The sequence below is a fragment of the Carlito syrichta genome, unplaced genomic scaffold (genome assembly GCF_000164805.1).
Source record: "Carlito syrichta isolate Samal-C Ts95f unplaced genomic scaffold, Tarsius_syrichta-2.0.1 Scaffold304006, whole genome shotgun sequence".
In the NCBI taxonomy this organism is placed as follows: domain Eukaryota; kingdom Metazoa; phylum Chordata; class Mammalia; order Primates; family Tarsiidae; genus Carlito; species Carlito syrichta.
In genome coordinates, this window is record NW_007248102.1 from 199,115 (window position 1) to 225,873 (window position 26,759).

Genomic DNA, 26,759 nt, shown 5'->3' on the forward strand with positions numbered 1-26,759 from the left:
CTAATAATCTACTGTTTCTGGGATAAGGTTAAGTTTTTAGGATAGGTTAAGACTTTCTATAGAAATCACTGTTAATACTTGTTACCTTTCCTAAGATGTAATTTGTGACAAGTTCGATAGAATTTGTATACACTGTATTTGGGAAAGGAATAGTATCCTTAGATAAGTATTTCTTGAAGTGTGGTCCATAGATTTACTTGAACCAAAATTACCAAAATGCTTGTTAATGCACATTATAAAAGCCCTTCCTCAGATAACTGAATCGAAATAAGATATATGAGTGCTCTTGGACCCCAAGAATCTGCATTTTAACAAGCAGTTCTAATGCACACTGACATTTGAGAAAAACCACTGTCCTGGATGCTGGATTACTAACATCAAAGAGTAAAGCATTGGTACTTAGATAAATGACACATTATTTTATCATTTTGCAGGTTCCCAAAATAAAAGAAGATGATATTGAGATAAAGAAGCGGAAGCGGAAAGAGGAAGGGGAAAAGGAGAAGAAGCCAAGGAAAAAAGTACCCAAACAACTTGGGTATGTTAAATTAAACCTCAGAAGGAACCTAGCTTCACAGTACAACTATCTCTTAGAAAGACATGCTTATCATTAACTAATTCAGCTCAGTTGGGTATAATCTAATACAATATTGACAAACAATAAGGACTTACTAGCTTATATTTTAAGAATATCATAGTACTTGTTAAGAAGACTTTTTATTTTAGAGATTCGTGATATTTCAGATCAAATTTGTAGATTGGTTCACTAAGTATTTTGCTCATTACAACTTTTTACCAACAAGAATCAATTTCAAAAGATATTATAAACATTGAACAAACTCTTAATCTTTTGGTACTAAAACTATGCTTAGATGCCTGGGGATTGAGAATTGGCAATAGCCTATATGCAAACAATTTATGGTTTAAATATTTAAAATTTCCTTATATAAAGTTTTTTGTTGTTGTTGTTTTTGAATGGGGTCTCACTCTGTTGCCTAGGCTGGAGTGCAGTGGCATGATCATGGCTCACCACAGCCATAACCTCATGGGCTCTAGCGATCCTTCCACCTCATATGACTAATATTTGATTTTTTTGTGCAGTTTCACTAAGTTTCCTAGGCTGATGTTGAACTCCTGGGCTCAAGCAGTCCTCCTGCTTCTGCCTGCCTGCCAAAGTGCTTGGATTACGGGCATGAGCAACCATGCTCATCTTACGTAGCTGTTCTTACACTTGTGACATTAGGTAATAATATTGCTGTTAAAAAAACCAATAGACATTCTCAGAAGCCTTACATCAGAAGAATAAAGTATTTCTACTATGCAATAAAAAATTATTGCCTCTACCACTCTGTGGCTTTTTTTTTTTTGCAAAGCTGAGAGAAAGACAGTTGTGAGAGGTTAAATTTTCTCCCTTACTTTACAGGGGAGGTACATCTGAATTTTGGGCTATTCAAAGGTTGATATAGGGAGGTATTTCTCCCTTCCTAAACATGGGATTACAATCTTTAATCTTGACCTTTAGTCATTAAGAAATTATTAAGAAAAAAATTTATATATTACTGAGGGTTGTCTTAAAAGTTCATTACTTACAAGGAAACTTCTTTGGGAACATAGACTACAAGTATGACTTTTTATTGAACTTACTGTTTTTGCAACTTTTTAACGTATTCATTGTTTAGCAAATATCTATTAACTACTTTCTACCAGACACTGTAGGGTTTGGGTGTTTAACAGTGACTTAAACTTGAGCCTACCTTCAAGGTACTAATAATCTTTTGGGTTCTGCAATGCACATAGAAGCATCTAAGCCATAGGATTTAGAAAAGAGTCCTTAGAGGAAGTAATAGCTAAACTGAGATCATTCTCCCATAAATCCTGTCTGAAGAAGATATCCTTGAAAATTATACATATATATCTGATTGGCTAACACAGCTGTTCCTAGAATGGAAAGTAAGGAGTGATCTAAAGTTAGTAGCAGGTAGAATAGAGTCTGGGAAGATGACATAGTGGTGGGATAAGGATTCACAGATTGAGACGGTGGATTTTGTTATGTCTTTGGTGGTTTATAGCACAAGCCTTCTGGGGTACTGATTTGAAGGTGTATGATACGGATTTGCTTGATTCTTTAGGTGGCTACTTTATAGATATGCTAAAAATGTGAACATTCCAAATAGAGTAGTAAATTTAACTTGGTATACTTTAATAGATCTGAAGTATATTGTTTTCTCTTTGCCGACTTTATCCCTTTCATTTTTTTTACTGTAATGGCCACTTAGCTGTGTACATATTTCATAAGTGACAATCCAGATGACATTGAAGAAGATGCTATTGCAGAATTATAAATTATAAGAAATTAAGAAGAAAACCATTTGCTCTGCCACCTGTCAAATGATTTTTTAAATTCTGTGGCTACTTATTGACATGGTGCTTTAATCTTTAAAATCACACATAGACTAACTGTTCACTTTTTTCTTCACAGAGTTGTGGCTCTAAATTCACACAAATCTGAAAAAAAGAAGAAACGTTATAAAGATTCTCTTTCTCTAGCTGCCATGATTAGAAAATTTCAGAAAGAGAAGGACGCATTAAAGAAGGAGTCTAGCCCAAAAGTCCCGGTGACCTTGTCAACCTCCTCTCTGAATAAACCCCCCTGTGCTGCTGCAGCATTGGGGAATGATGTCCCGGACTTAAATCTGAACAGTGCTGATCCAGACCTGCCCATTTTTGTTAGCACAAATGAACATGAACTGTTTCAGGAAGCTGAAAATGCCCTAGAGATGCTAGATGATTTCGACTTTGACAGATTACTGGATGCTGCTTCTGATGGTAGCCCCCTATCTGAGTCAGGAGGAGAAAATGGAAACACCACCCAGCCAACCTACATATCTCAGGTTATGCCCAAGGTGGTACCTACACTTCCAGAGGGTCTACCTATACTTCTTGAAAAACGTATTGAAGACCTCCGTGTAGTAAGTATAATAATTTTCTTGGTTTTTATTTGCTGCACAAACATCGCAATAAATGCTTTTTCAAAAGATAAAAATAATAACCCACAATCCAAATATCCTTATATCAACTTTTTATTTTCCGTGTTTCCTTTTAGGCATTGGCTATATGCAGAGACCTTTTATTTTAAATAGAAATGACTGTAGTTATAGCATTAATACAGTTGATTCTTTTATTATTTCAGTTCACCTTTATATTTTTCTGCTTAGGTTTCATAAATTCAATTTTTATTAGCTACATAGTGATGAAAAGAAAATAGGGTAAAGAAGGGGGCAAGCTGAAGAAGTGTGCCTAATGTACCTAAACTTGGTCTAAACTATGTAGACATCTAGTTATTTTGTAATATTTTTCCAGCTAACTGGCAGCTTTAGTAAGCATGCATTGTGTTCCCACTGGGACAAGCATAAGAGTTGAACCTGTGGACTGCCAAAATAGATTTCTCTACAGATTGACTTGGATCCATAATCATTGTTTAGCTAGCTATAAATCCAGTTATACCTCACACATCTTTTTATCCCAGAGAGATAATATTTTGTCTTAAAATATGCCCAAACTAGCTGAAATGAGGGTCCTTTTGGATTACTTTAGCACATCTGTCTGAACTCATTTTATATTTTAGTCATTTTGAATTTTTTCCCTTGATAAACAAAAGTAATACAAACAATACAGAATGTGTTTTTCATATTTAGAGAAAGATTCCCATGATCAGACATTCTTCACCTTCAGAGATAACGATGGTTAAATTGCTATTTTCTGGTTGTTAATCCATATATTTGCAAATATTATATTATTGTTAAAAATAATTGTTAATGGGATTGTAATGTGTGGGCAATTATACAACCTGATTTCTTTATCTTAAGTTTTTTCTATTTAAAGTCATTTTAGAATTTATTAATCATCTTTATAGTGTATTTATTTCTCTAAACTCTTTCTAAATTTTAACCCTTTGCGTTCGGTTGTTTCTCTGAGGAGACATCATAAATCTGGCAAACCACTGGTGTGTCCCCTCTCAGGGAACATAAAGAGATCGCTGGTGATTATATAGGACAAACTTATGCAAGCACAAATTTTTCAAAAATGTATGTTTCCTTGAAGTTTTCCATTCAAATTGCACAAAAAAGCAAATAAAGAGATGGAATATATACTGAGATATGATTGATGAGTTGAGAAGTGGTTTTCAGGTATCATGAGTGCATTCTTCCACATCATCTTTGAACAACAGACTGGATAGTAAATTGCATATTATATTGTGGGAGAAATAAAGTGAGACTGCATTGTCTACTTGAACAGAAAAACACCAGGTGAAAGATGTCAAACAAATTATCACACAACGTATATCAATGAACCTGCAATGCACGTACGTGACCATTTCAAACATTATTACATGTTAGAAAAATATAAGATAAGAGCTGGGTATGGTGGCTCATGTCTGTAATCCTAGCACTTTGGGAGTCTGAGGTGGGAGAATTGCCTGAACCCATGGGTTCGAGACCACCCTGGGCAACTTGGAGAGACCTCGTCTCTACAATAAATCAAAAAATTAGCCGGGCATGGTGGTGCACGCCTGTAGTTCCAGCTACTTGGAAGCCTGAGGTGGAAGGACTGTCTTAGCCCAGCAGGTCAAGTCTGTGGTGACTGAGCGTGCCACTGTACTCTAGCCTAGCCTAGTGAGACTCTGACTCAAAAAAAAAAAAGAAAAATATAAGAAAAAATCTTTATTTTAATTTTTTTGGTCATAAATAAGTTCCTCAATGCCCAAAATACCATTATAGACCAAATATCCTTACCATAAAATAATTGATTCCAACACTGTATTTTGTAATATGAAGTGATTCGTTTTTCACTATTTCGTAAAAAAGTGTGGTTGAGTTACTTGGTAGGTGATCATCCGTGAGATGTCTTGAGAGCAAAGGATTAAATATCTGACTAGGGGAGCAGGACATTTACTTAACTTTTCCAACAACTGGCTCTTTTATTAATTTTGTTAATTCTGTTTTTCTACTTTTTGTTTGTCAGTGTTTCTTCCGAAGTCATGATTTACTAATTAGTTCCTCTATATTCTTACTTATTTACATCTATTTCATCACTTCAGGTGTTAGAGAAGTGTGTTTTGAACTATCTCATTGCCATTATTCCTTTTAGTTATAACTTGTGTTTACCATAGTTTTTGCTATTTATTTCTATGCTGTGTTGTATTGTTCATAAGATGCATCATGGCTGCATCTTCATTGTGATGATCATCATCTGAAGGTGATGCTTTCTGTCTTATTAATGTTTTTCGCCTTGATTTTAGTTTTGTATGACTTTACTGTACACTCTTTATTTTGCATCTCTCATCTTTTGTTTTCAGTCTTTCTGAGTTCTTTTAGTTATTAGTTATGTATTTATTTATGTTTTATTTCTTTATTATTTTAGCTTTTATTTAGCTTGTCAATGAAAATTTGCTTATTGACATAATCTGAGTTTTTCCTCTTAAATGATTTTATGTGATCTACAGTTACTATGATACAATTGACCTTTGTTGCATTTTCTATTATTTTATTGCTCCCTCTCCCTTCTTTGTCGTCATTCTTTTGCTACTTTCTGTGCTTACATTTTGAAAAGCATACAATCTATTTATAATTTTTTAATCGAATAGGTTTCATGTTTAATCTTTTTGTCAACTCTGTGTATAAAGTTTGAGTATTACTTTCTTTTTATGGGTGAGAATTCTAAGTGGAGATAAGTTAAATAACTTAGTCAAAGCCACACAACTAATAAGTGGTGGAACCAGAATTTAAATACCAGGATTCACTGACTCCAGAGTATGTGCTTTCTGTTGTCCTATGTTGCCTCATCTCTAAAATCTTTAGTTTCTTCTAGGTTTTAAAAAGCACTAGTGAGACTTTTTAGCGTGGTGACTTGTGCCTGTAATGACAGCACTTTGGGAGACCAAGGCAGGAGGATCACTTGAGACCAGTAGTTTGAAACCAGCCTGGGCTACATAGTGAGACCCTGTCTCTACAAAAGTAAAAAAAAATGAGCCAGGCATGGTGGCATGTCTATAGTCCCAGCTACTCAAGAAGCTGAGGCAGAAGGATTGCCTGAGCCCAGGAGATCAAGGCTGCAGTTATCCATGATTGTGCCACTGCACTCCAGCCTGGGTGACACAGTGAAACGATGATTCAAAAAAAAATGTGCTAGTGATGTAATTCAGGTTGTAATTAAATAATAACTGTTGTTTATTTAGCAAAAACCAATCCTGTATATTAGGTGCAATACTGCTATACTGCTGTGTTTCACCACTTCACAAGGCTCCTTTCACCTCTCAGGAGACAGCAGTCCTGAGTTAGTTTGATATATTTTGCATACTGCATAGGCTAATATTCCCAACAATCATGTGAACTGGGTAATATTTCTCCCATTTAATAGATGATGAAAGTAAAGTTAAGAAAGTTAAATGATTTGCCCAAGGCCACATACTTTTTAAGTGGCCAAGTCAGGATTTAAAGTCAGAACTGCCAAGCTCCAGAGCTTATACTCTCTCTGCTTTGTCATATGCCATTCATGTTCACTTCCTGAACAAATTGGTTAGAAGGAGTGTGTTTCAGCCTTGTAAGACTCTGTTGTGTCTCATATCCAGAAATACCATCTGTCTTTGTAGTAACCATGCCAGGATTAATACAGCTTCATCTTAACTCCTTAGTAGGAGATTCTCAGTAATAATACCTACTAATACCTTTGAATTCTTCATATTTTTCTTTGAAATATGAGGTGGTGCTTTTTCTTCACTAGATGATAATTCATCTTCAGCTAAAATGCTCATGTCTGACTGACAAGCAATTTTCTTGTTACTTTGTGATATTCATCCACTATTAAACCTCTTGACTTTTTAAAAAATTCCCTTTCTTGAAGTTTAGTTTTCACTCTGGCTTTTTTCCTATATTTCTGCCTCTCCGCCACTGTCTAAGAAGCATATCTCAAAGGTTTGCCTCTTCCTCCTATAGCATGTAACATTGTTAAATAACATTGTTAAATAGATTGCAGAATCAGCACATGGTTTGCTCAGGTTGTTGGATCAGATCTCAGTGTTTTATATCTCATGGATCCAAAAATGAACTATATCTTTGTGATTTCAAATTACTATGGTAGTGTCTTGGTTTATAAATTCTTTGTTTCTGGTCAGCTGTTTAAGATGGGAAACAGTGATGAAAATATTATCCTTAAGTTTACTTAATTGATTTGTGCTTATCCTTTGATGATAACCTTGGCTAATTTTTTCATTTGTTATTAGGTAGAACTCAGACTGGCTGCAGTAAGCCATTATCTTTATACTGGGTGGCTGTGTTGCCCAGTTGAAGTCAGAAAGCTTCTGATCTAAATCCTGGATCCACCACCTATTAGCAATGTGATTTGAGGGTATATCGTGTAACCTCTCTAAGGCTTAGGTTCTTTGTTTATATGATAAAGGCTATAATACCAACTTCTTTGGTTGTTATGAATATGGAACATAGAATAAAGTATATAATAAATTGTCAGACACATCACAGTCTGTAGGCTATGAGAGACTTCTGCTTTCTGTTATCTTGAAGATCACAGCAAGAATTAATAAACCTATAGGTAGTCAAAATATACAGGACACCCAAAGCACAAAAAAGTCTTATATGTATCATTTTGTGAATTTAGGAAGATTGAGATAAATACATATATATATATATATATGTATTTATATATATATAAAATGAAAGCAGGGTATGTATGCTAAATTTCATTTGATAACTCTTTAATTGCCAACTTCTTGCAAAGTACTAAGCTGTTCCAAGGATATAAAGTCAAGTGAATTATAGCCTCACTTTTTAAAAAAATTTTTAATTTTAAAGATGTGGGGTACAATTAGGTATACGAGTCTTCATTATGCAGGATACCTTTGCTGATGAGGTGTGCCCCCCGCTGGCAGTTTTCCACTACTGCCAATCCCTTCTTATAGTATCTTACAGTATTATGGTAATTGTTTGAGGTCCACTTATGAGTGAAAACATGTGGTACTCAATTCTTTGTTTCTGTGAAAGATCACTCAGTATTATAGACTCTGAGTTCATCCAAGTTGCTGTGAAGTTCATAGTTTTGTCCTTCTTTATGGCTGCATAGCATTCCATCGTGTGTATGTACCACATTTTTTCAATCCAGTCCTCTTTCAGTGGGCAGCACAGTTGGTTCCATGTTTTTGCTATTGTGAATAATGCTGCAATAAACGTGTGTGCAGGTATCTTTTTCATAGAGTGATTTGAGTTTCTCTGAGTATATTCCCAGAAGAGGGTATCGGTGGGGTTGTATGGAAGATCGGTTTTTAGATCTTTTAGGAATTGTTTTCCGCAGAGATTGTACTAGTTTACACTTCTACCAACAGTGTAGAAGTGTTCCCTTTTCTCCCTATCCTCTTCAGTGTCTGTTGTTTTTTGAGTTATTGATGATGGCCATCCTGACTGAGTTAGATGATATCTCAGTGTGGTTTTAATTTACATTTCTTTGATGACTAGTGAGGTATAGCCTCATTTTTAAGTAGCATGTTCTTTAGTAAATATATATGGAAACAAATAATATCTTGTTTTTTAAACTGTGTGTTCAGACCCATCGATGATTTATGAAATCATATTAGCAGGTAAAGACCAGTATTACAAAAAAATAGAATAAAATAGAAATGCATACCAATATGTCTAAAGTAGGACCAATAAGTATTTGTTGCATGACTTTTTTTTTTTAAGTTGAAGTTTCACAGGCTGTAATGTCACTATAGTGTCACTATAGTGCAATGACATGCTCACAGCTACTGCAGTCTCGACCTGCTGAGCTCAGGTGATCCTTCTGTCTGGGCCTTACAAGTAGCTGGAACTTTAGGCACACACCACCACGCCCGGCTAATTTTTTAAAAATTTATTGTAAAAACAAGGTCTCACCAAGTTGCCCACGCTGGTCTCAAACCCCTGGACTAAGGCAGTCCTCTTGCTTCAGCTTCCCAAAGTGCTGGGATTACAGGCTTGAGCCACTGTGCTCAGCCTGTTGCATGGCATTTTAAAAAATATTCATACACATTTGTAACTACTGGATGATTAAATTTAATTTTTTGTAGCTGAAATTATTAAATAAGTAATATAATGTTGTAAAGTTTAAATTTTATCAAAATTTTTTATTTATAAGTACTTTTACTTGAAGGAAATATGTCTATTCTTTCTTTACTTTAGGCTTTTGGTAAGCACTGTATGCATCATGAAGAAGAGATTATTACTTAATTTTCAACTTCATACCTTTTATATCTGTGATGACTGAATCGAAAAATAGGCAGGGCTAGTTTATTATTCACATTGCTTTTTTTAACTATTGCTTTTCCCTTCACCAAATCATTAGTTAGATAGTCTTTTCTTTTTTGGGGGGGGGTGGGGGTTGGAGTCTCACTCCATTGCCCAGACTGAAGTGCACAGTCACAGCCACCCCAGCATCAACCTGCTGGGCTCAGGCAATCCTTCCACCTCTGCCTTACAAGTAGCTGGAAATACAGACGCACGCTACCACGCCTGGCTAATTTTTTGATTTATGGCAGTCTCACCAAGTTCCCCAGGCTGTTCTCAAACCCATGGGCTCAGGTAATCCCCATACCTCAACCTCCAAAAGTGCTGGGATTACAGGCTTGAGCCCCTGTGCCCAGCTATTTAGTCTTTTCAAAAATTATTTATTTCAACAGTTGTCCCATCAGTTCCATATTACTTTTCTTATTTACTACATTTTTGACTTTTAACTTCCTCTTGGAGATGACCAATCTACTAATATTTTTGTTGTTGACCATATTTAAGATTTTTTTTCCCTCAATACATAGCCTCCAGCCACACATTTCAACTGGATTGTTGACTGTATTCTGGTCATTGATCTTGATGGAATGCAGTGAACCATATTAAAGATTGTTATGTCAGTGACTCCATAACTTAAAGACAGGGCCATGGAGTGTGTCTTCTTGTACACCTTATCACATCCTTTTGTCTACTCATGTAAGTCTGCAGTTTCAACTGAGTTCATCACATGATTGGGCTTTATTTATTTTTTTAACCAATACTATTTTTTATTGGTAAGTATTAGATATATATCTTTTCAGTTTATATTTTATAATCTGATACATTCATAAGATGAAATCAGCGTAATCAGGATATCTGTCACCTTAACTATTTATAGTTTCTTTATGTGAGGGACATTCGAATTATTCTCTCCTAGCTATTTTGAAATATGAAATTGACTAATATTAACTATAGTTACCCTACTGTGATATTTCTGAATATCTTTTCTGTTCAATTCTAAAGACTTCTAACTTCGATGGGAATTGATCTTTTTGTTTTTTCATATTCTTAGAATCTACAACTTCTATAGATTTTTAAAATACCTGTAGTAGGCCTTCCAAAATATAGCATATTCATATCCCTGGAATCTGTAAATGGTATTTTGTATGACAAAATAAGAGTAGAGTCTTTGCATGTGTGATAAAGTTAAGGACCTTGAGATGGGAATATTATCTTAGATTAGCCTGTGGGCCTAATGCAATCACATGTATCCTTAGAAGAGGGAGACAGAAAGAAATGTTACACACACAAAGAGAAGGCCATGTGAAGGGGGAGCACAGAGAGATTTGAAGATGCTGGCCTTGAAAATCTGAGTGTTGTAATGGCAACCAAAGAATGCTGGTAGCTACCAAAAGTTGGAAGAGGCAAGGAACAAGTTCTTCCCTAGAGCCTCTGGAGGTAACTTAGCCCTGCTGACATCTTGACTTTGGCCCAATAATACGAATTTTTCACTTTGGACTGTGAGAGGATACGCTTATATTGTTTTAAAGCCAGTAAGTTTGTGGTAATTTGTTATAGCAGCTACAGGAAACTTACACAAAGTGTGACTGAATTTGGATCTCTCAGATGGCTCATGTGGTATTCTCCTGATATAAAATTCTTTGTTTTGTTTTCATTAGATATTAATCTCAAAGTAATTGTTTATTGCAGCAGGGCAAATGCCTGTAATCCCAGCTACTCAAGAAACTGAAGTGGATCAGTTGAGCCCAGGAGTTAGATGCCAGCCTGGGCAACATAGTGAGACTCCATCTTAAAAAATAGCAAAACAAAACCAAGAAAACCTGTTTGAGCCTGTGTCCTAAGAATAAAAATTTTTTAAGCAATAATTGCTTATTGTGAGTTATGACATCTTCCTTATGTCTCTCTAGGCTGCCAAACTTTTTGATGAAGAAGGAAGGAAAAAATTCTTTACACAGGATATGAATAATATTCTTCTAGAGTGAGTAATTTTCTTCTTTTATGAGGAAAAAGCCTTAAGAATGATTCCTTTAAAAATGCAGTAGGCCTTTGAGATACAGATGCTAAGTAGTTGGCTAGTCTCATGCATTAACTCTTCGCTTTCAGCCTTATGGTATGTCTGATCAACATTTGTTTCTCAGCAAAATTATGCTTCTGTATAGACTGATTTTTCCAAGTCACTTATGATCATCAAAACTTCCAGTATTTATAACTGCCAGAGCACGTGACCACTGTACAGGTTAAATATTAACATAGACTTAAAAGTATATGAAAATAACTCTGGGAAAATTTAGAATGTTTATAAAGATTTGGCATGATTAGCCATCTAGTTTCATCACTTACATGTGAGAAAAAGAATTCCATTAATATTTAGTGAGGTTAATTTTAATTCATATAAACTTTCATAGCCAAACGTGTAAGGTATAATTTCCTAAAGATATCATGGTTATGAGGTAGGATGGAGGTAGTGTGGTGAAGACAACAGTTAGATTGGGAACAAGAAGGTGAAGGCTGATATATGGTACAGTTTGTATTTAAATTAACACTTTTATATTTAACTTAGTAATAGTTTCAGACTTAGAATTTGGTATTAGTGAAGCTATAGGTTCTAAGGTTTTAGTGAAATAAGCTGTACTTGAAAACCTCTTGCCTCACAGATCTTAGCAATTGTTTATAGGATCAAGTTTATAATTGACCACAGAACTGGGCAAAAAGGTGGTCATGAGGAAAGCAGCCAGTTTTACTCCTCTCTGATGAAAATAATGTGTGCCCACTGTTGGTGATGTTATAACATCATCTAGAAAGAGGAAAAAGCAATATTACCTGCACTATAATTCTTGTCTTTTGTGGAGATAATTTCTCATGAGATGTGAAAAAGGACTGATTGGTTCATTGGTTCTGATAACTATTGAAATTAATTGCAATCTCCATTATCCTGGAGTACTTAAAAATAGACTCAGAAGACATATAATCCAGTGTGCTGCTAGTGCTTTTAATATGGTGGCAAGAAAGTTTCTCATTCCTGTTCTTTTTAATTTTAGCCAGGAATGTTCAGATTGAGCCTGTCTGTCTGGAAGCCAGGTCAGTGCTTCCTGTCAGTGCCACCTCTTTTTACTAGCTCCCTTTAAACCCAAGACTCTGCCAGGCATAGTGACTCACGCCTGTAATCCCAGCACTTTGGGAGGCAGAGGCGAGAGGATTGCCTGAGCCCAGGGGTTCAAGACCAGCCTGGGCAAGTTGATGAGACCTCGTCTCTACAATAAATCAAAAAATTAGCGGGCATGTGTGTGTGCCTGTAGTTCCAGCTATTTGAGAGGCTGAGGTGGGAGAATCACCTGAGTCCAGCAGGTCAAGGCTACAGTGGCCATGAGTGTGCCACTGCATTCTAGCCTGGGCAATAGAGTGAGACTCTAATTCAAAAAATAAGTAAATAAATAAATAAATAAACCCCAGGCTCTCTGAACAGTGCAGCCATTACTTGTCAGAGCCGTCTTGGATTCCATAATCAGGGATCTGACCACTCCTTTCTTTCCACCTGAGATCCCCAAGTGTACTAGATGATGTCCTTCTCTTGTAGTTGAGACAGTTCTATTTTATTTTACTCATCTGTTAGAGGGAACAACTATTTGTCCTCTGGGAGAATCAAAAGACCATCCTTGAGACATAGCATCACAAATAAGCAGGTTACTAGCATTCCATTAACAGGCTTCTCTGTTCATTCCTCCCATGTTTATCTTAAAACAAATCTAGTTTTTTGGAGCCCATCTACTTTTTATTTCACAGAGGGTGTGCCTCTAACTCCACAGGCTCTACTGTGCAGAGCTTAATTTTTTCCCTTTTAGTCACTTTCTTATTCCCTTGGCCTCTTTTTCCACTTTCCTCAACAAACATGCCTTATTTTTTGACTGAGTCGCTCTTCTGAGGACTAATGGGAAATAACTATTTCAGATAATAATTTCATGAAGTTATCCAGGTGTATTGGCTCAGCCTCACCATTGCTTTCTTATGCTGGGGGGGTGGGATCAATTTGTTGGAGTAGGGAAACTTTTTTCTTTTTGCATAATTGAATTGACCTGGATCAACAAATATACAACATACTAACTTGATTTCCTCCCCTGTTACCTGAAGCAGATGTTGCTCATAAACTGTGACATTGCCTATCTTCCCAATTCATCATGACAGTTCTGCTCAACAAATTGCTTTAGGCGGGTACTACCAATCCTGCTTGACACTTCTTTCTGCCATCTCTTTGTCAGGTGTTCCTTTAAGGAGTTCATGAAAGAGTAGTGACTTGAATCTCAATAAGGGACTTATCAATTGCTTACTCTTCAAGGAGTCAGCTCTTCCTACATCTGAGTTAATGTTTTTTAGAAACTACTGACTTTTATTAGTAGATCATTAAGTTAGTCTTTCTTATCTGGGTTCTCTTAGTACTTGGAGTTTTTATTTTATTTTCAGCCTCAATTTTCAAAAACAAACATAGAAGGCCTTTTGCCCAGAGTCTACACTTTTAATAAGGATCTGCACATAATGTTTTCTAACCAAATGTTGATACACAACTCAAGACCATACTGATTGTTTTCCATATGAACCCATGCATTTGACCCTCTGGTTCTTACAAGTCTTAAGCTTCTTGTAATTTTTTGTCTGCTTGGCTTCTCTAATAACAAGAATTCTCTATTACCAGTTCTAAGGAGCATACATTTTTACACTTTATATTTTCTGAAATTGCAACATTCTTATAAGTGATAGCTACATTTGATGTGATAGGGTTTCTTTTCTTCCTAAAAACTTATTAATTGTATTTATGGTTGCATCTTACATCTGTGAGAAGTACTTAAGTCTATTTGTACCTTCTCCTATAATAGAATGTGATGATTTGGACATACTTTGTTGCCAATTTAGTCTGGCCTACAAATTAACATCAGAAGCTGCCAGGTGTAATGTCTTAAATCCTGAAAGACACAACAACTATTAGATTTGACCTTCTGAAAATATGATGGCTATTACAAACTGTTTTCCTCTTTTAAAAAAAAGAAAACTCTCAGGCTAAATACACATTTAATAATTTGTTTTCTTTCTCAGAAACCTAATTTATAAGTGGAAATGGGAACTAGAGAATCAAAATAAATGGAATAAACTGTTAAATGCGGTATGTAGTTTGTGTAGAGCAGGCACAGTAAGAGAAACAAAGATGGATAAAATGGTATATATACATAGCCAGAGGGGCTTTGCCTTTTCTGAACCTTTTTTCAGACATCTCTAAGGAAAAGAATATTCTAGAAACTCAGTAAAACTATGTGACACTCTAAAATAGCAGTTGCCAGTAGGCAGAGGGGTAGTGTAATATCTTTTTGAGGAAATGAGCTTTTGGTTAATAACAGATTTCTGTGCTTAAAACACAAAAACATAGACTTTACCATCTCACCAAAAAAGTATTGCCAACTTGTTTTTGGTCTTCTGCTTTTCAACTAGACTTACAGAATTTTTTCTGTAGTATTGCTGCTTATTGTTTTGTTTTATTTTCCCATGAATAATACTGTCTAGGAAATCATGGAAGATAATATGAGAGTAAGAATCGCTCTCTCTCTGTCTCTGTTTCTCTCTCTCTTGATTTCTCTTTCTCTCTCTCTCTGTCGCTCTCTCCTTCTCTGCAGCTCCCTCCCCGCCTCTCTCCCACTTCCTCTCTCTCTCTCCACAGACCCTTTCCCTTTCTCCTTGAAAAGAAAAAATAAAAAATAAAAAAAATAAAAAAAAGAAAGAGAGTAAGAATCAACCACTCTGCCTCCTTGCCTGTGTGATGTCACCTGAAATAAATTTTCTGCAGTTCATTGTTTTTTTGGTGTTTTTTTGTTTTTTTTTTGTCAGCATTGAGTTACAGCTACAAGAACTAGGCCCTGTCATTCGTAGTGGTGTCTACTCCCACCTTGAAGCTTTTGTGCCATGCAATAAAGAAACACTGGTAAAACGTCTAAAGAAGTTGCATCTCAATGTCCAGGTAAGAGAAAAAACAGTAATATCTGTATCTGGGGTTTTATAAACTATAAAATAAAGAGACATATCTTTTTGGGACCTTTGTTTGCACATTAGTTGCTTTGTGATCATATTATATGTATTTAATAACCATAGAAGACTATTAAAGTCATGTTGGGAAAAATAAAAAAATAAATAAAGTCATGTTGGATCCCCTGAGAAATAATTGTTTCTTCAGCAGTTTATCATCTAAATTGCTAGACTTCGATAAGAAATGTTTTCTAAGGCAAGATTCTTGTGTAGTAGGTATGATATGACAAACATAGAATTCTTTATATAGATAATTCTATTAATAAAATATTTCTTTTTAAATGAGAAACTATAGTTGTTTCTCAATTCAAAGCAGATTAATGAACAAGTTGAACTGATTTACAGTCTCTTATTTTGTGCCTTTGCCTGGCTCCTTCAGACATTAGCAGTTGGAGCTTACTACCATAGGTTCAAATGATAGAAATGGATACCAATAAAAAAAGAATAGAAGGAAGAAAACAACTTTTTTGCAGATTATAAAATATTCTCCAAGGAACATTTTAAGTTTGATGTTTGAAGGTACTTAATATCCCTTTGGCTATGGAAGAAAGACATTTATCTTATTCTTGCTCTCTTTATATGGTTTTATTTACATTTGTATCCCTAAACATTATATTTAGTTTTGCATTTTATTTCTTTTTTTTTTTTGAGTTGGAGTCTCACTCTGTCGCTCACGCTGGAGTGCAGTGGCCGCTCCCGGCCACTGCAGCCTCGACCTACTGGGCCCCAGCGATCCTTCCACTTCAGCCTTCCAAGTAGCTGGAGCTACAGGCGCGCGCTACCACGCCCGGCTCATTTTTTAAAAATTTATTTATTGTAGAGATGAGGTCTCGTCAAGTTACCCAGGCAAGTCTCGAACCCGCGGGCTCAGGCAATCCACTCACCTCGGCCTCCCAAAGTGCTGGGATTACAGGCTGAGCCACCGAGCCCGGCCAGTTTTGCATATTTTTAAGCTTCATATAAATAGAGACATACTGTCTGTTTTTTTCTGCAATTTTTAGTGCCCAGATTTATCTTATGTCTACATGTAGTGAAAATGCATTCATTTTTACTGCTGTGAATACATTGTTCTGTTGTATGAAGATATCCTGATTAAGTTAGCAATTTTACTCTTAATGGGTATTTGAGTTGTTTCCTGACAAATAGTCTCACCTACATAATTTTTCCAAAGTGAAGATCCAAGAAACATAATTCTGAATGTTGACATTTTTAAAAATAGAATTTTATAGCAGACAGTGTCATATGTGCTATAATATTTACTAATTAGTATGTATGCAGTAGGTTGATAGGTTTATTGGTAATATTTGTGTTTTAAAATCTTTTCTTTACCAAAAATCATACTTTAAAAACAGTTGCTTTTGGAAAAAAGCAAAGTCTTATATTTTTGCACTCATTTAAAATAATTATTAATACCTATGTAAATTTGTTACTTCAAGATGAAAATAGTAAGTTGGTTGATTAAAACTGTCAGATACAAACCTACTTGCGTTCCTTTTTGCCCTGAACCCACATGGATAAGAGTTTTCAGGTTTCTCTTTCACTTTGGCCTTCACCTTGCATGTTTGCTTGCAGCAAAGTCATAATTACTAACCATGATCAAGAGAACAGGCTGCCAACATCCCATTGGTCATTGCCCCAACCAAATTGTGTGTTCCAGAGCCATGTCTCTTCTTGTGGGACTGTGTCCCCACCATAATGAGGGCTAACCAGTAGTCTGTACAATGTAGATTTTGTTTTCTATTTAATCATTTGTAATTAAAGTGCCCATGGGGCTTATTTAAGAGTGGGGCAATAGGCAAAAACTGGGACTCTTCTTAGCTACTGAGAAATATGGCCATCCTAATTTTATATCCAGTGTGTATTATGAAAAGTCAGTGCTGTGGAAGAAATGTCCAAATATAGATATGCTGATATTTCCAATCTATTATCACTATCTAAAATGACTTTCATCAGCCGGGCTCGGTGGCTCAGCCTGTAATCCCGCGCCTTGGGAGGCCGAGGTGAGTGAATTGCCTGAGCCTGCGGGTTCGAGATCCGCCTGGGAAACTTGGCGAGACCTCATCTCTACAATAAATCAAAAAATTAGCAGGGAGTGGTAGCGTACGCCTGTAGTTCCAGCTACTTGGAAGGCTGAGGCAGAAGGATCGCCGGAGCCTAGCGGGTCGAGGCTGCAGTGGCCAGTAGCGGCCACTGCACTCCAGTCTAGGTGACAGAGTGAGACTCCAACTCAAAAAAATAAATAAATAAAAAAAATGACTTTCATCTTTTGAGGTTCGGCTTACAAAATAAGTTTTGTAAATATGTTTGAAAAAACTTTTAGTATTTTTTCCTCAGGATGATCGTTTAAGGGAACCTCTGCAAAAACTGAAACTGGCCGTTAGCAATGTCATGCCTGAACAGCTATTCAAATATCAAGAGGACTGCCAGGCTCGGAGTCAAGCTAAGTGTGCCAAGTATGTATCTCTTCTCTTTGGACTGGCTTTTGCATTTGAGAAGTACTTTTGGCTATCAAGGATTGGTGTTAAGTGGACCTCTTCCTCAAGTAGAAATCCATGTACGCCTCTGATATGATGTAACTGAATATTTCCTAAGGGACATGTCACTTCCCACTCAGTTGCTTTGACATCAGAGGCAAAAGGCATCTTTTGATTGACTGTATGGAGATGATCCAGGCAAGAGCTGATACTGGTCAGACATTTCACATGTTGACGAACTTTACTAGCTGGGGTGGAACACAAATATTTTCTTTTTTTCTTTTTCTTTTTTAAAAGATGTGGGATACAATTCAGGTTTAAGTATACAAGTGGTCATTGTACAGGTAAAGTTTGAGCCTCCCTTCGGTCCCCACTTCACCTGGTTTGAGATCAGGTACTCTTATTGATGTTATTCTTGCTACTGCCAATCTCTTATATTATTATGGTGAATGTTCAGGGTTTGCCTATAAGTGAGAACATATGGTACTCTGTTCTTTGTTTCTGTGATAGATCACTGAGTATGATAGACTTTAAATCCATCCAAGTTGCTGCGAAGTTCCTAATTTTGTCCTTCTTTGTGGCTGCATAATATTTCATCATGTATATGAACTACATTTTTTTTACCCAGACCAGTTTCAATTGGCAGCATGGTTGGTTCCATGTTTTTGCTATTGTTAATAATGCTGTAATAAACATGCATGCACAGGTATTTTTTTTTTGTAGAATGATTTGAGTTCCTCCAGGTATGTTCCCAGAAGGGGGATTACTGGATTGTATGGGAGGTCGATTTCTAGTTCTTTTAGAAATCACCACACTGTTTTCCATTTGAAGACCTTATTTATCAACTATTTTAACACTCATCAAATTAAGGGTATTATGTGGAAAGGTAGATTCTCTATTTACTTTGTCTTTTGAGTTAATATTCAATTAAACAATTCAAGTGTTTATGGAACTTGTTACAAGCAATGCTGGATTAAAACTTTGCGCCATAAAATATTTTTCCTTTTTAGATTGCAAACAGATGAAGACCGAGAAAAAAATGGATCTGAGGAAGATGATGATGAGAAACCTGGGAAACGTGTTATAGGACCAAGAAAGAAATTCCACTGGGATGATACCATCAGGTAAGATTTAATCAGCATTCACTTTTAACCAAATATATTATGCAGCAGTAAGGCTCCTTATAAAAAAGAATCTGTGATAAATATTAAACTAGATAGGAAGCAACCAAACATTAGTATGTAGGAAAATATTGTTCAAGAGAAGATTAATTTGGTCCTAACATCCTTAGAATATTATCACTTTTATTTTCATATACACTGTAATACTTTTGATAAGCTAATCTTCTAAATAGGGTAAGTCATATTGGTTCCAGAAGGTGTACTTATTTCTTTAGCCATCTTTTCTTACCAGTTTTTTAAAACCCCAGGTAAAGAACTGTCCCTTTTAATCTTTGGTACCTTACTGATAAATATATCAAAGGAAATTGCTTAATATTGGGGGTTTGACCAAAATGCAATGAATGTATTAGAAATTGTTTAACTTCATGTCATTTTTTGAAGTCTTCAGATAATATTCTATGTTATTGCTATCAGACTTATGTGCATTCAGTAAAAATCTGTTTCAGACTTAATTTTCTACAGTTTTATAGTCAGATTTATATATAAATATATATATTTTCAATCTGTTTAGAACTTTGTTATGTAACCTTGTTGAGATCAAATTGGGATGCTATGAGTTAGAGCCAAATAAAAGCCAGTCTGCTGAGGATTATCTTAAATCCTTTATGGAGACAGAGGTGAAGCCCTTGTGGCCTAAGGGCTGGATGCAGGCAAGGTAAGAAATGTGACTTCCCAGTTTTTATTTTATTTTCTTATTATTGCTATTAAAGATATACACACATATTACATTGATTTCACTGAGAACCTAATGTGTTCAGTATCCAAATAATCTTTGCTTTGAAAACCTCAAGCACTTAAGTGACAGAACAGTTAGTCATGTGGGTATAGAGATATAGAGATAGACATAGTAGAGATTTTTTTTTAACTGATGATGTTTTCCTTTTTGTATCTAAATTTGCTAGTAGAGAACAACAGAAAGGGGAATACTTACAGAAGGTTATAAACTTTGGGAGAGGAACTTTATATGGGTAATTGAAGAAGATAAGAAACTGATTAGAGGATTTAGAGCATAGGAAAAGAGACACAGTCTTAGATTCTGTTGAAAATAAGTGTTGCTAGTTATGGTGGCTCACACCTATAATCTCACACCAAGGAGTTCAAGACCAGCTTGGGCAACATAGCAAGACCTCATCTTTACCAAAAATCAAAAAATTAGCAGGGTTTGGTGGTGCACGCCTAGTCCCCATTGACTCAGGAGGTTGAGGTGGGAGAATCACTTGCACCCAGGAGTTTGAGGCCACAGTGTGCTGTGATAGTGCTACTGCACTCCAGCCTGGGCGACAGAGTAAGACCCTGAGTCAAAAAAAAAAAAAAAAGAAAAAGAAAATATTCAGTGTAGAGTGATATCTCAAGAAACTAAGAGTAGCCCTATTATTTAAAGTCTCAAAAGTCAAGTAAAGAATGTAAAAATTGATAAATTTGGCTATTTAAATTCATGATCTTAAAGTGCTCTTTCTTAAATCTGCAGAAAAGCTCTACTGATCTATTAAAAGATTTCAACAAATAGAAGTGATACAAAACTCTTTATAAAGTAGATTATTGAGCATGCTGTACCTCTTTATAGAGTATTGAGCATGCTGCAACTTTTACTTGATAAAAATGCAAGTGATAGCCTATTAAAAATCAAATGATTGCAAAAATAAATAAAACAATCATATTAATTGTGTCCTTTTAATTTTTCCAGAATGCTTTTTAAAGAAAGTCGAAGTGTACATAATCATCTTACTTCTGCTCCGTGAGTAAATGCAGACTCCAGATGACTTCATTTACTTTTATTCACATAATGTGCTTTAGCAAAGAAAAAGTATCATTTATTACATACTAGTTGAAATAGGACTTAAATATACATTTAGGCAATCCCCCTTTTACCACCATCTTCAAAAAAAACATTTTGACTTGACTGTATAGGCTTCAGAACACACTGATTTATTAAAATACTTGTCAGTTTACTCTCCAAACACCTAAATCCACACTGACCTTTGCTTCTAGTAGTAGGGAGTTCTGGAATCAGAAAGGCTCAGATTTTTCTTTGTTCTGAGACTTCTACCTTTCAGTCTTTTTGTATGCTGTTTCTCCACCTCTTGTTGACCCTCTGCATGAGTAACCTACAGCCCTTTGCTGCCCTAAGCTTACCAGGACAGATCCATCTACATACCTACTATCCTTGCCTTGCAGTGTTTTATTCCACAAAATTAACCTATGTTCCATGTCCTTCCCTCTGTTCAAAACTGGATGTTTCCATAGTGATGTGATTACTAGAGGAAGATTTTTTTATCCCTTGACATATGGTAAATAGGCAAGTTTTTTCTGTGGTTACATTTTTGGATGACTATTGGTCAACTCCACAAGAGTTTTTTGTTTTTTACTTACCATTTAGGGCTACTTCTCTGTAGCATACACATTTAGTATTAAAGGTTACTAAAATATAACATTATAGCCAGGCATGGTGGTATGCACCTGTAGTTCTGGCCACTTGGAAGGCTGAGACAGAAGGATCGCCTGAGCGCAGCAGGTCAAGGTTGTGGTAGTCGTGAGTGTGCCACAGCATTTCAGCTTGGGCGACAGAATGAGACTCCAACTGAAAAACAAACAAACAAATAAGTAAATAAATAAAATTAGCAAGTTACTGAGAACTTACTAAACATTAATCCAGTATTCTGCTAACAGGTTTGGTTAACATCTTTTGGATAACTTTATAAATTCCTCCTTTCAGGCCGGGCTCGGTGGCTCAGCCTGTAATCCCACACCTTTGGGAGGCTGAGGTGAGTGGATTGCCTGAGCCCACGGGTTCGAGACCTGCCTGGGCAGCAAGACCTCATCTCTACAATAAATCAAAAAATTAGCCGGGCATGGTAGCACATGCCTGTAATTCCAGCTACTTGGAAGGCTGAGGCGGAAGGATCCCTGGAGCCCAGCAGGTCGAGGCTGCGGTGGCTGGGAGTGGCAACTGCACTCCAGTCTGGGCGACAGAGTGAGACTCCAACTCAAAAAAATATAAAATAAAATAAATTCCTCCTTTCCTTGAATACAGTTAGATAGGAATTTTCTAGTCCTAGGAAGGACTCTGTTAGTAGAGCTGACCCTTGAAACATCTTGAGAGGTAGAGGTACCAACTGCCCCGTGTAGTCAAAAATTCACTTATAACTTTTGACTCCCAAAAAACCTTAACTACTAATAGCTTCCTGTTGATTGCAACCCTTACTGATAACAGATAGTTCATTAATACATATTTTGTATGTTATGTGTAATATATAGTGTATTCTTACAGTAAAGTAAGCTAGAGGAAAGAAAATGGTAATAAGAAAATCATAAGGAAGAGAAAATATATTATTCAGTAAGTGGAAGTGGATCATCGTAAGGATCTCTATTTTTGTCTTCACATTGAGTAGGACGAGGAGGAAGAGGAAGGGTTGGCCTTGCTGTCCCAGAGGTGGCAGAGGCAGAAGAAAGTTCATATGTACATGGACCTGTACAAATCCCTGTTGTTCAGGTGTCAACTGGATAGCATCAGGGATATATTGAATTTGGTTGTGGTTTTCAGTTCTTACTTCTTTTTATTTTAGAATAAATTTTAAGTAGTTTGGTCTTATACATTATAGATTTACTTTGCTGCAAGTGGTTTTGTTATCCTTGAAGTAAATTTTATATATATATATATAAAACACATATATTTTTAAATATATATATTTGTGTCAATAGCATTTATGGCTTTAATTTCCCAGTATTGTAGTTCCCACTTATCCTCTGTGAATACTTTCCAGGATTCCAAATGAATACCTGAAATTGCAGATATTACCAAACCTTCTATATGCTGTTTTTTCCTGAACATACATACTTATGATAGTTTAATTTATAAATCAGGAACAGTAAGAGATTGACAACAATAATAATAAAGCAGAACAATTATAACAATATGCTATCATAAAATATGAATGTGGTTTCTCTCTTTCTGGAGTTTTCTATTTTATATTTTCAGACCTCGGTTGACCGAGGGTAACTGAAACCATAGAAATAGATAAAGGGGGCTACTGTAGTTCTAAAATCACATATGTATTACATATAAATAAATAACTCATTCCTTTTCATTCTAAAGGTGTTTACTTAGGTCCTCTCCCTTCGTTGATGTTTTGTTTGTTCTTAACATATGTAGTTTCATTATTATCACTAACTGTGTTTTGTTTTTATACCAGAAATTAGAAATCTATGGGATGGGTGGACTTGGAGGTCTTTTGCCCAACTGGCCTTTGTAAAAAAAACTTTGAAAATTACTATTGCCTTAATGAAGTTGTAAATTGGCAGTTTTAGTCAAGATACCTGTTAATCTATTATAATTGATGACATTTTAACTTAGTGAAGTAGAAATATCAGACAAGGTGAGATATTTTTGCTTTTCAGTGGGTTTAATTACTTAACAAACATAGAATACTTTCTATTATCATGAAAACTGTAAATTTTTTTAATCTTCAAACTTTTTCATGCTGGTTTCCAAAATTTCTGAGGGGCCAGGCTCTGTGGCTCAGCCTGTAATTCCAGCACTTTGGGAAGCCGAGGCAAGTGGATTGCCTAAGCCTGCAGGTTCAAGACCCACCCAGGCAACTTGGCGAGATCTCGTCTCTACAAAAAATAAAACATTAGCTGGGCATGGTAGGCTACCTGGAAGGCAGAGCTGGAAGGGATTGCCTGAACCACTGCACTCCAGCCTGAGCAACAGAATAAGACTCCGACTCAAAAAAAAAAAAAAATTCTGAAGTTCCATAGTAATTGCTGTTATCTCTTTTCCTATCAGTTTGACATTTTTATTTGAATTTTTATATTAAATAATTTTATTTTAAAACTTAGGAATTTTTAAAGTTAAATTTTATTCACAATTTCTTGGCATGGTTTAATTTGAGCTTGAAGATCCTTGAAACTCTGTTTTCTGACAAATAATTGTAGATTTTTACCAGTTTTTTAAAAGCGAGTCTCCTTAGCCAGCTTTGTTGGCCTGTTTTAAGTTATTTTATATTTTATGTATTTACATTTAGTTTTTTTTAGATGGTTTCACTCTATTGCCCAGGCTGGACTGCAGTGGCACAATCATAGCTCACTGCAGCCTCAAACTCCTGGGGTCAAGTGATCCTCCCACCTCATCTTCCCAGGTAGCTAGGGTAAGGTGTAGCACCACCATGCTCATTTTTTGAGGGGCGGGGGTGGGTAGAGACAAATCTTGCTTTGTTGTCCAGACTGGTGTCAAACTTCTGGGCTCAAGTGTTCTCCCTGCATCAGCCTCCCAAAGTGCTGGGATTACAGGCATGAACCACCAACATTTAACTTTTTAAAAAGTTATCATCTGCATTTAATATTCTAGTAATTGTTTGACCTTTAAGTTAATCTTAACTGGGAAAAATGTTGCTATATATTCACATATAAACTGAGTGTTTGCAACTTGACAAGACCTCATCTCTACAATAAATCAAAAAATCGGCTGGGCGTGGTAGCATGTGCCTGTAGTTCCAGCTACTTGGAAGGCTGAGGCGGAAGGTTCGCCGGAGCCCAGCAGGTCGAGGCTGCGGTGGCTGGGAGCGGCCATTGCACTCAAGTCTGGGTGACCGAGTGAGACTCCAACTCAAATAAATAAATAAATAAAAATGAATAAATAAACTGAGCATTTACATATAGTTTCATTTCTTCCTTCAAAGAGTTTTACAAATAGCAGAAGGAATTTTTTTTTTTTTTTTTTAGTTATCACCCTTTTTTACCATCTACCAGAAGAAATTATTTACTCCCATAATTAAAAGGATTAGAATTTTCTAATGAGTGGTATACTCCTACTGAAATGGCCTTCTTTTTCATCTTTCATCGTAGGGCAAAGAAAAAGGTGATTCCTGCACCTAAACCCAAAGTAAAGGTAAGAATTGAACCAAATCTTTACTTAGTCATAATTGGTGAATGTTGAGATACATTCTTAAGGTGAAAAGATGCATGATATTTAGCAAAGATCTATAGGTACTATAAGATGGATGTGTTTTCAACTTTATAAAAATCCTAGAACCTTTGTATTTAGGAGAATAAATGTGTAGTCGTGGGATGTTTGCATACATTAATTGAATCGTAAAGCCTAATTCTACTTAGAAATGCTGGATAAAATGTATCAAATATTATTTAGAAACCTAGCTGAGATTGCAGCTATATAAGAGAAATTCCTAAGGCCAAAATAAAGAAGCAGCTGGACAGAGTATTAAACTCTGTCCATAAACTTTGGTTGCTCTTGGGGGCATTTGCCACTTTCTACCTGTCACATTATGGTTTTTTACATTTACATTTCTTCTCAGAGCATAGCAGATAGAGTTTTCTTGGGCTTGTACCGGTTAGAAATTGGGATGAAACCTGCATAAAGCTGGGCCTCACAGGATAACATCTTTAGTAAAAGAAAGGACTAGAAAAAAATCTACCCTCTTCTCCCCTGCAGAGATTAAGAAAAGTGCCTGTCTTGGCCTGGATGCTGGAGTGGGGGGAAGAAAGCACTCCCTGAAAATTTTCCCTGGTTTAAGAATTCAATTTATATTACCTTTACGATTTGGGAAAACCCAAAACTGAGAGAGTAACCTAAAGTTATTGGATTAGTAATAATTCAGGGCAACTGGCAAAGCAAATTCTCCCTGGTGTATTGTGCCCTATTCTTAAGCCTCGAAGGCTTATCACCTATATAAACCATGTCAAACCTGAGCTTGCGGTCTGAAATACCGAATGCATGAGGGAATAAGTTACTAAGAGTAAGAGTCAGTAGAAACAGTAAACAGAATTAGATTCCTAAGAAGAACAAGTGGTGAATTTCTTGGTTTTAGAACATAAAATAATTGTTCTTAAATTTTTTTAATATTTAAAGAAGTAGAAGAAAGAATAAAAATATCCAGCCCAGGCTTGGTGGCTCAACCTGTAATCCCAGCACTTTGGGAGGCTGAGGCGAGTAGATTGCCTGAGTTCGTGGGTTCAAGACCCACCCAGGCAACTTGGCAAGACCTCGTCCCTACAATAAATAAAAAATTAGCTGGGCGTGGTTGTGCGCACCTATAGTTCCGGCTATTTGAAAGGCTGAGGCAGAAGAATCACCGGAGCCCAGCAGGTTGAGGCTGCGGTGGCTGGAAGCGTGCCACTGCACTCCAGTCTGGGTGACGGAGTGAGACTCCACTCAAAAAAAAAAAAAAGAAAAAATAAAGACTAAAAATATCCTATCAAAATAGGTGAAGCAGATTTGAAAGAGAACCAAGTATAAACTCTAGAAGTAAAAACTATAATAATTTGAAATTAAACTTTTCATAAGTGCTTACATGCTTTATCGCTGAATAGATGAATCTTTTGCTTATAAAGCCAAGGCCAGGAGGCCAGAATTCATTACTCTGTGGCCATCATAACTTTTGGTGTTAGAGCCTCCCTGAATACAGAGTAAATAGTCCTCTTTTTCTTGGTCAAAATAAAATAAAAATAAAAATAGCCTACTTTATCTTCTAATGCAAATAATATTGAGCTAATCCTTCATTAAATCTGTTGGATTCAGACTGTATTTTGACTTTTAACTTTGTTTTTATTAGAATATTAAACTCATAATACCCCTCCATAAAGGATTGATTAAATTTTGATACATATTAACATATAATTAATAGAATAATTGGGTATGAAATTTATTGGAATTCTAATAATGGATATGTTAGGATGATATGGGGGAATTAGTTGATTTATTT

The 26,759-nt window shown here is 35.9% G+C and overlaps 1 protein-coding gene across 1 annotated transcript in view; it reads left to right on the forward strand.

Moving 5' to 3' along the window:
- UBN2 (ubinuclein 2) overlaps positions 1-26,759 on the forward strand; it is a 75,476-nt gene that overhangs the window by 29,402 nt on the left and 19,315 nt on the right. Inside the window, exons 5-13 of the mRNA XM_008059367.1 lie at positions 435-538; positions 2,480-2,969; positions 11,234-11,304; positions 15,192-15,321; positions 17,721-17,839; positions 18,871-18,984; positions 19,553-19,696; positions 20,726-20,776; positions 24,886-24,928. Coding sequence (XP_008057558.1) covers positions 435-538; positions 2,480-2,969; positions 11,234-11,304; positions 15,192-15,321; positions 17,721-17,839; positions 18,871-18,984; positions 19,553-19,696; positions 20,726-20,776; positions 24,886-24,928 — 1,266 coding nt within the window. The remainder of the gene's footprint in view (positions 1-434; positions 539-2,479; positions 2,970-11,233; positions 11,305-15,191; positions 15,322-17,720; positions 17,840-18,870; positions 18,985-19,552; positions 19,697-20,725; positions 20,777-24,885; positions 24,929-26,759) is intronic.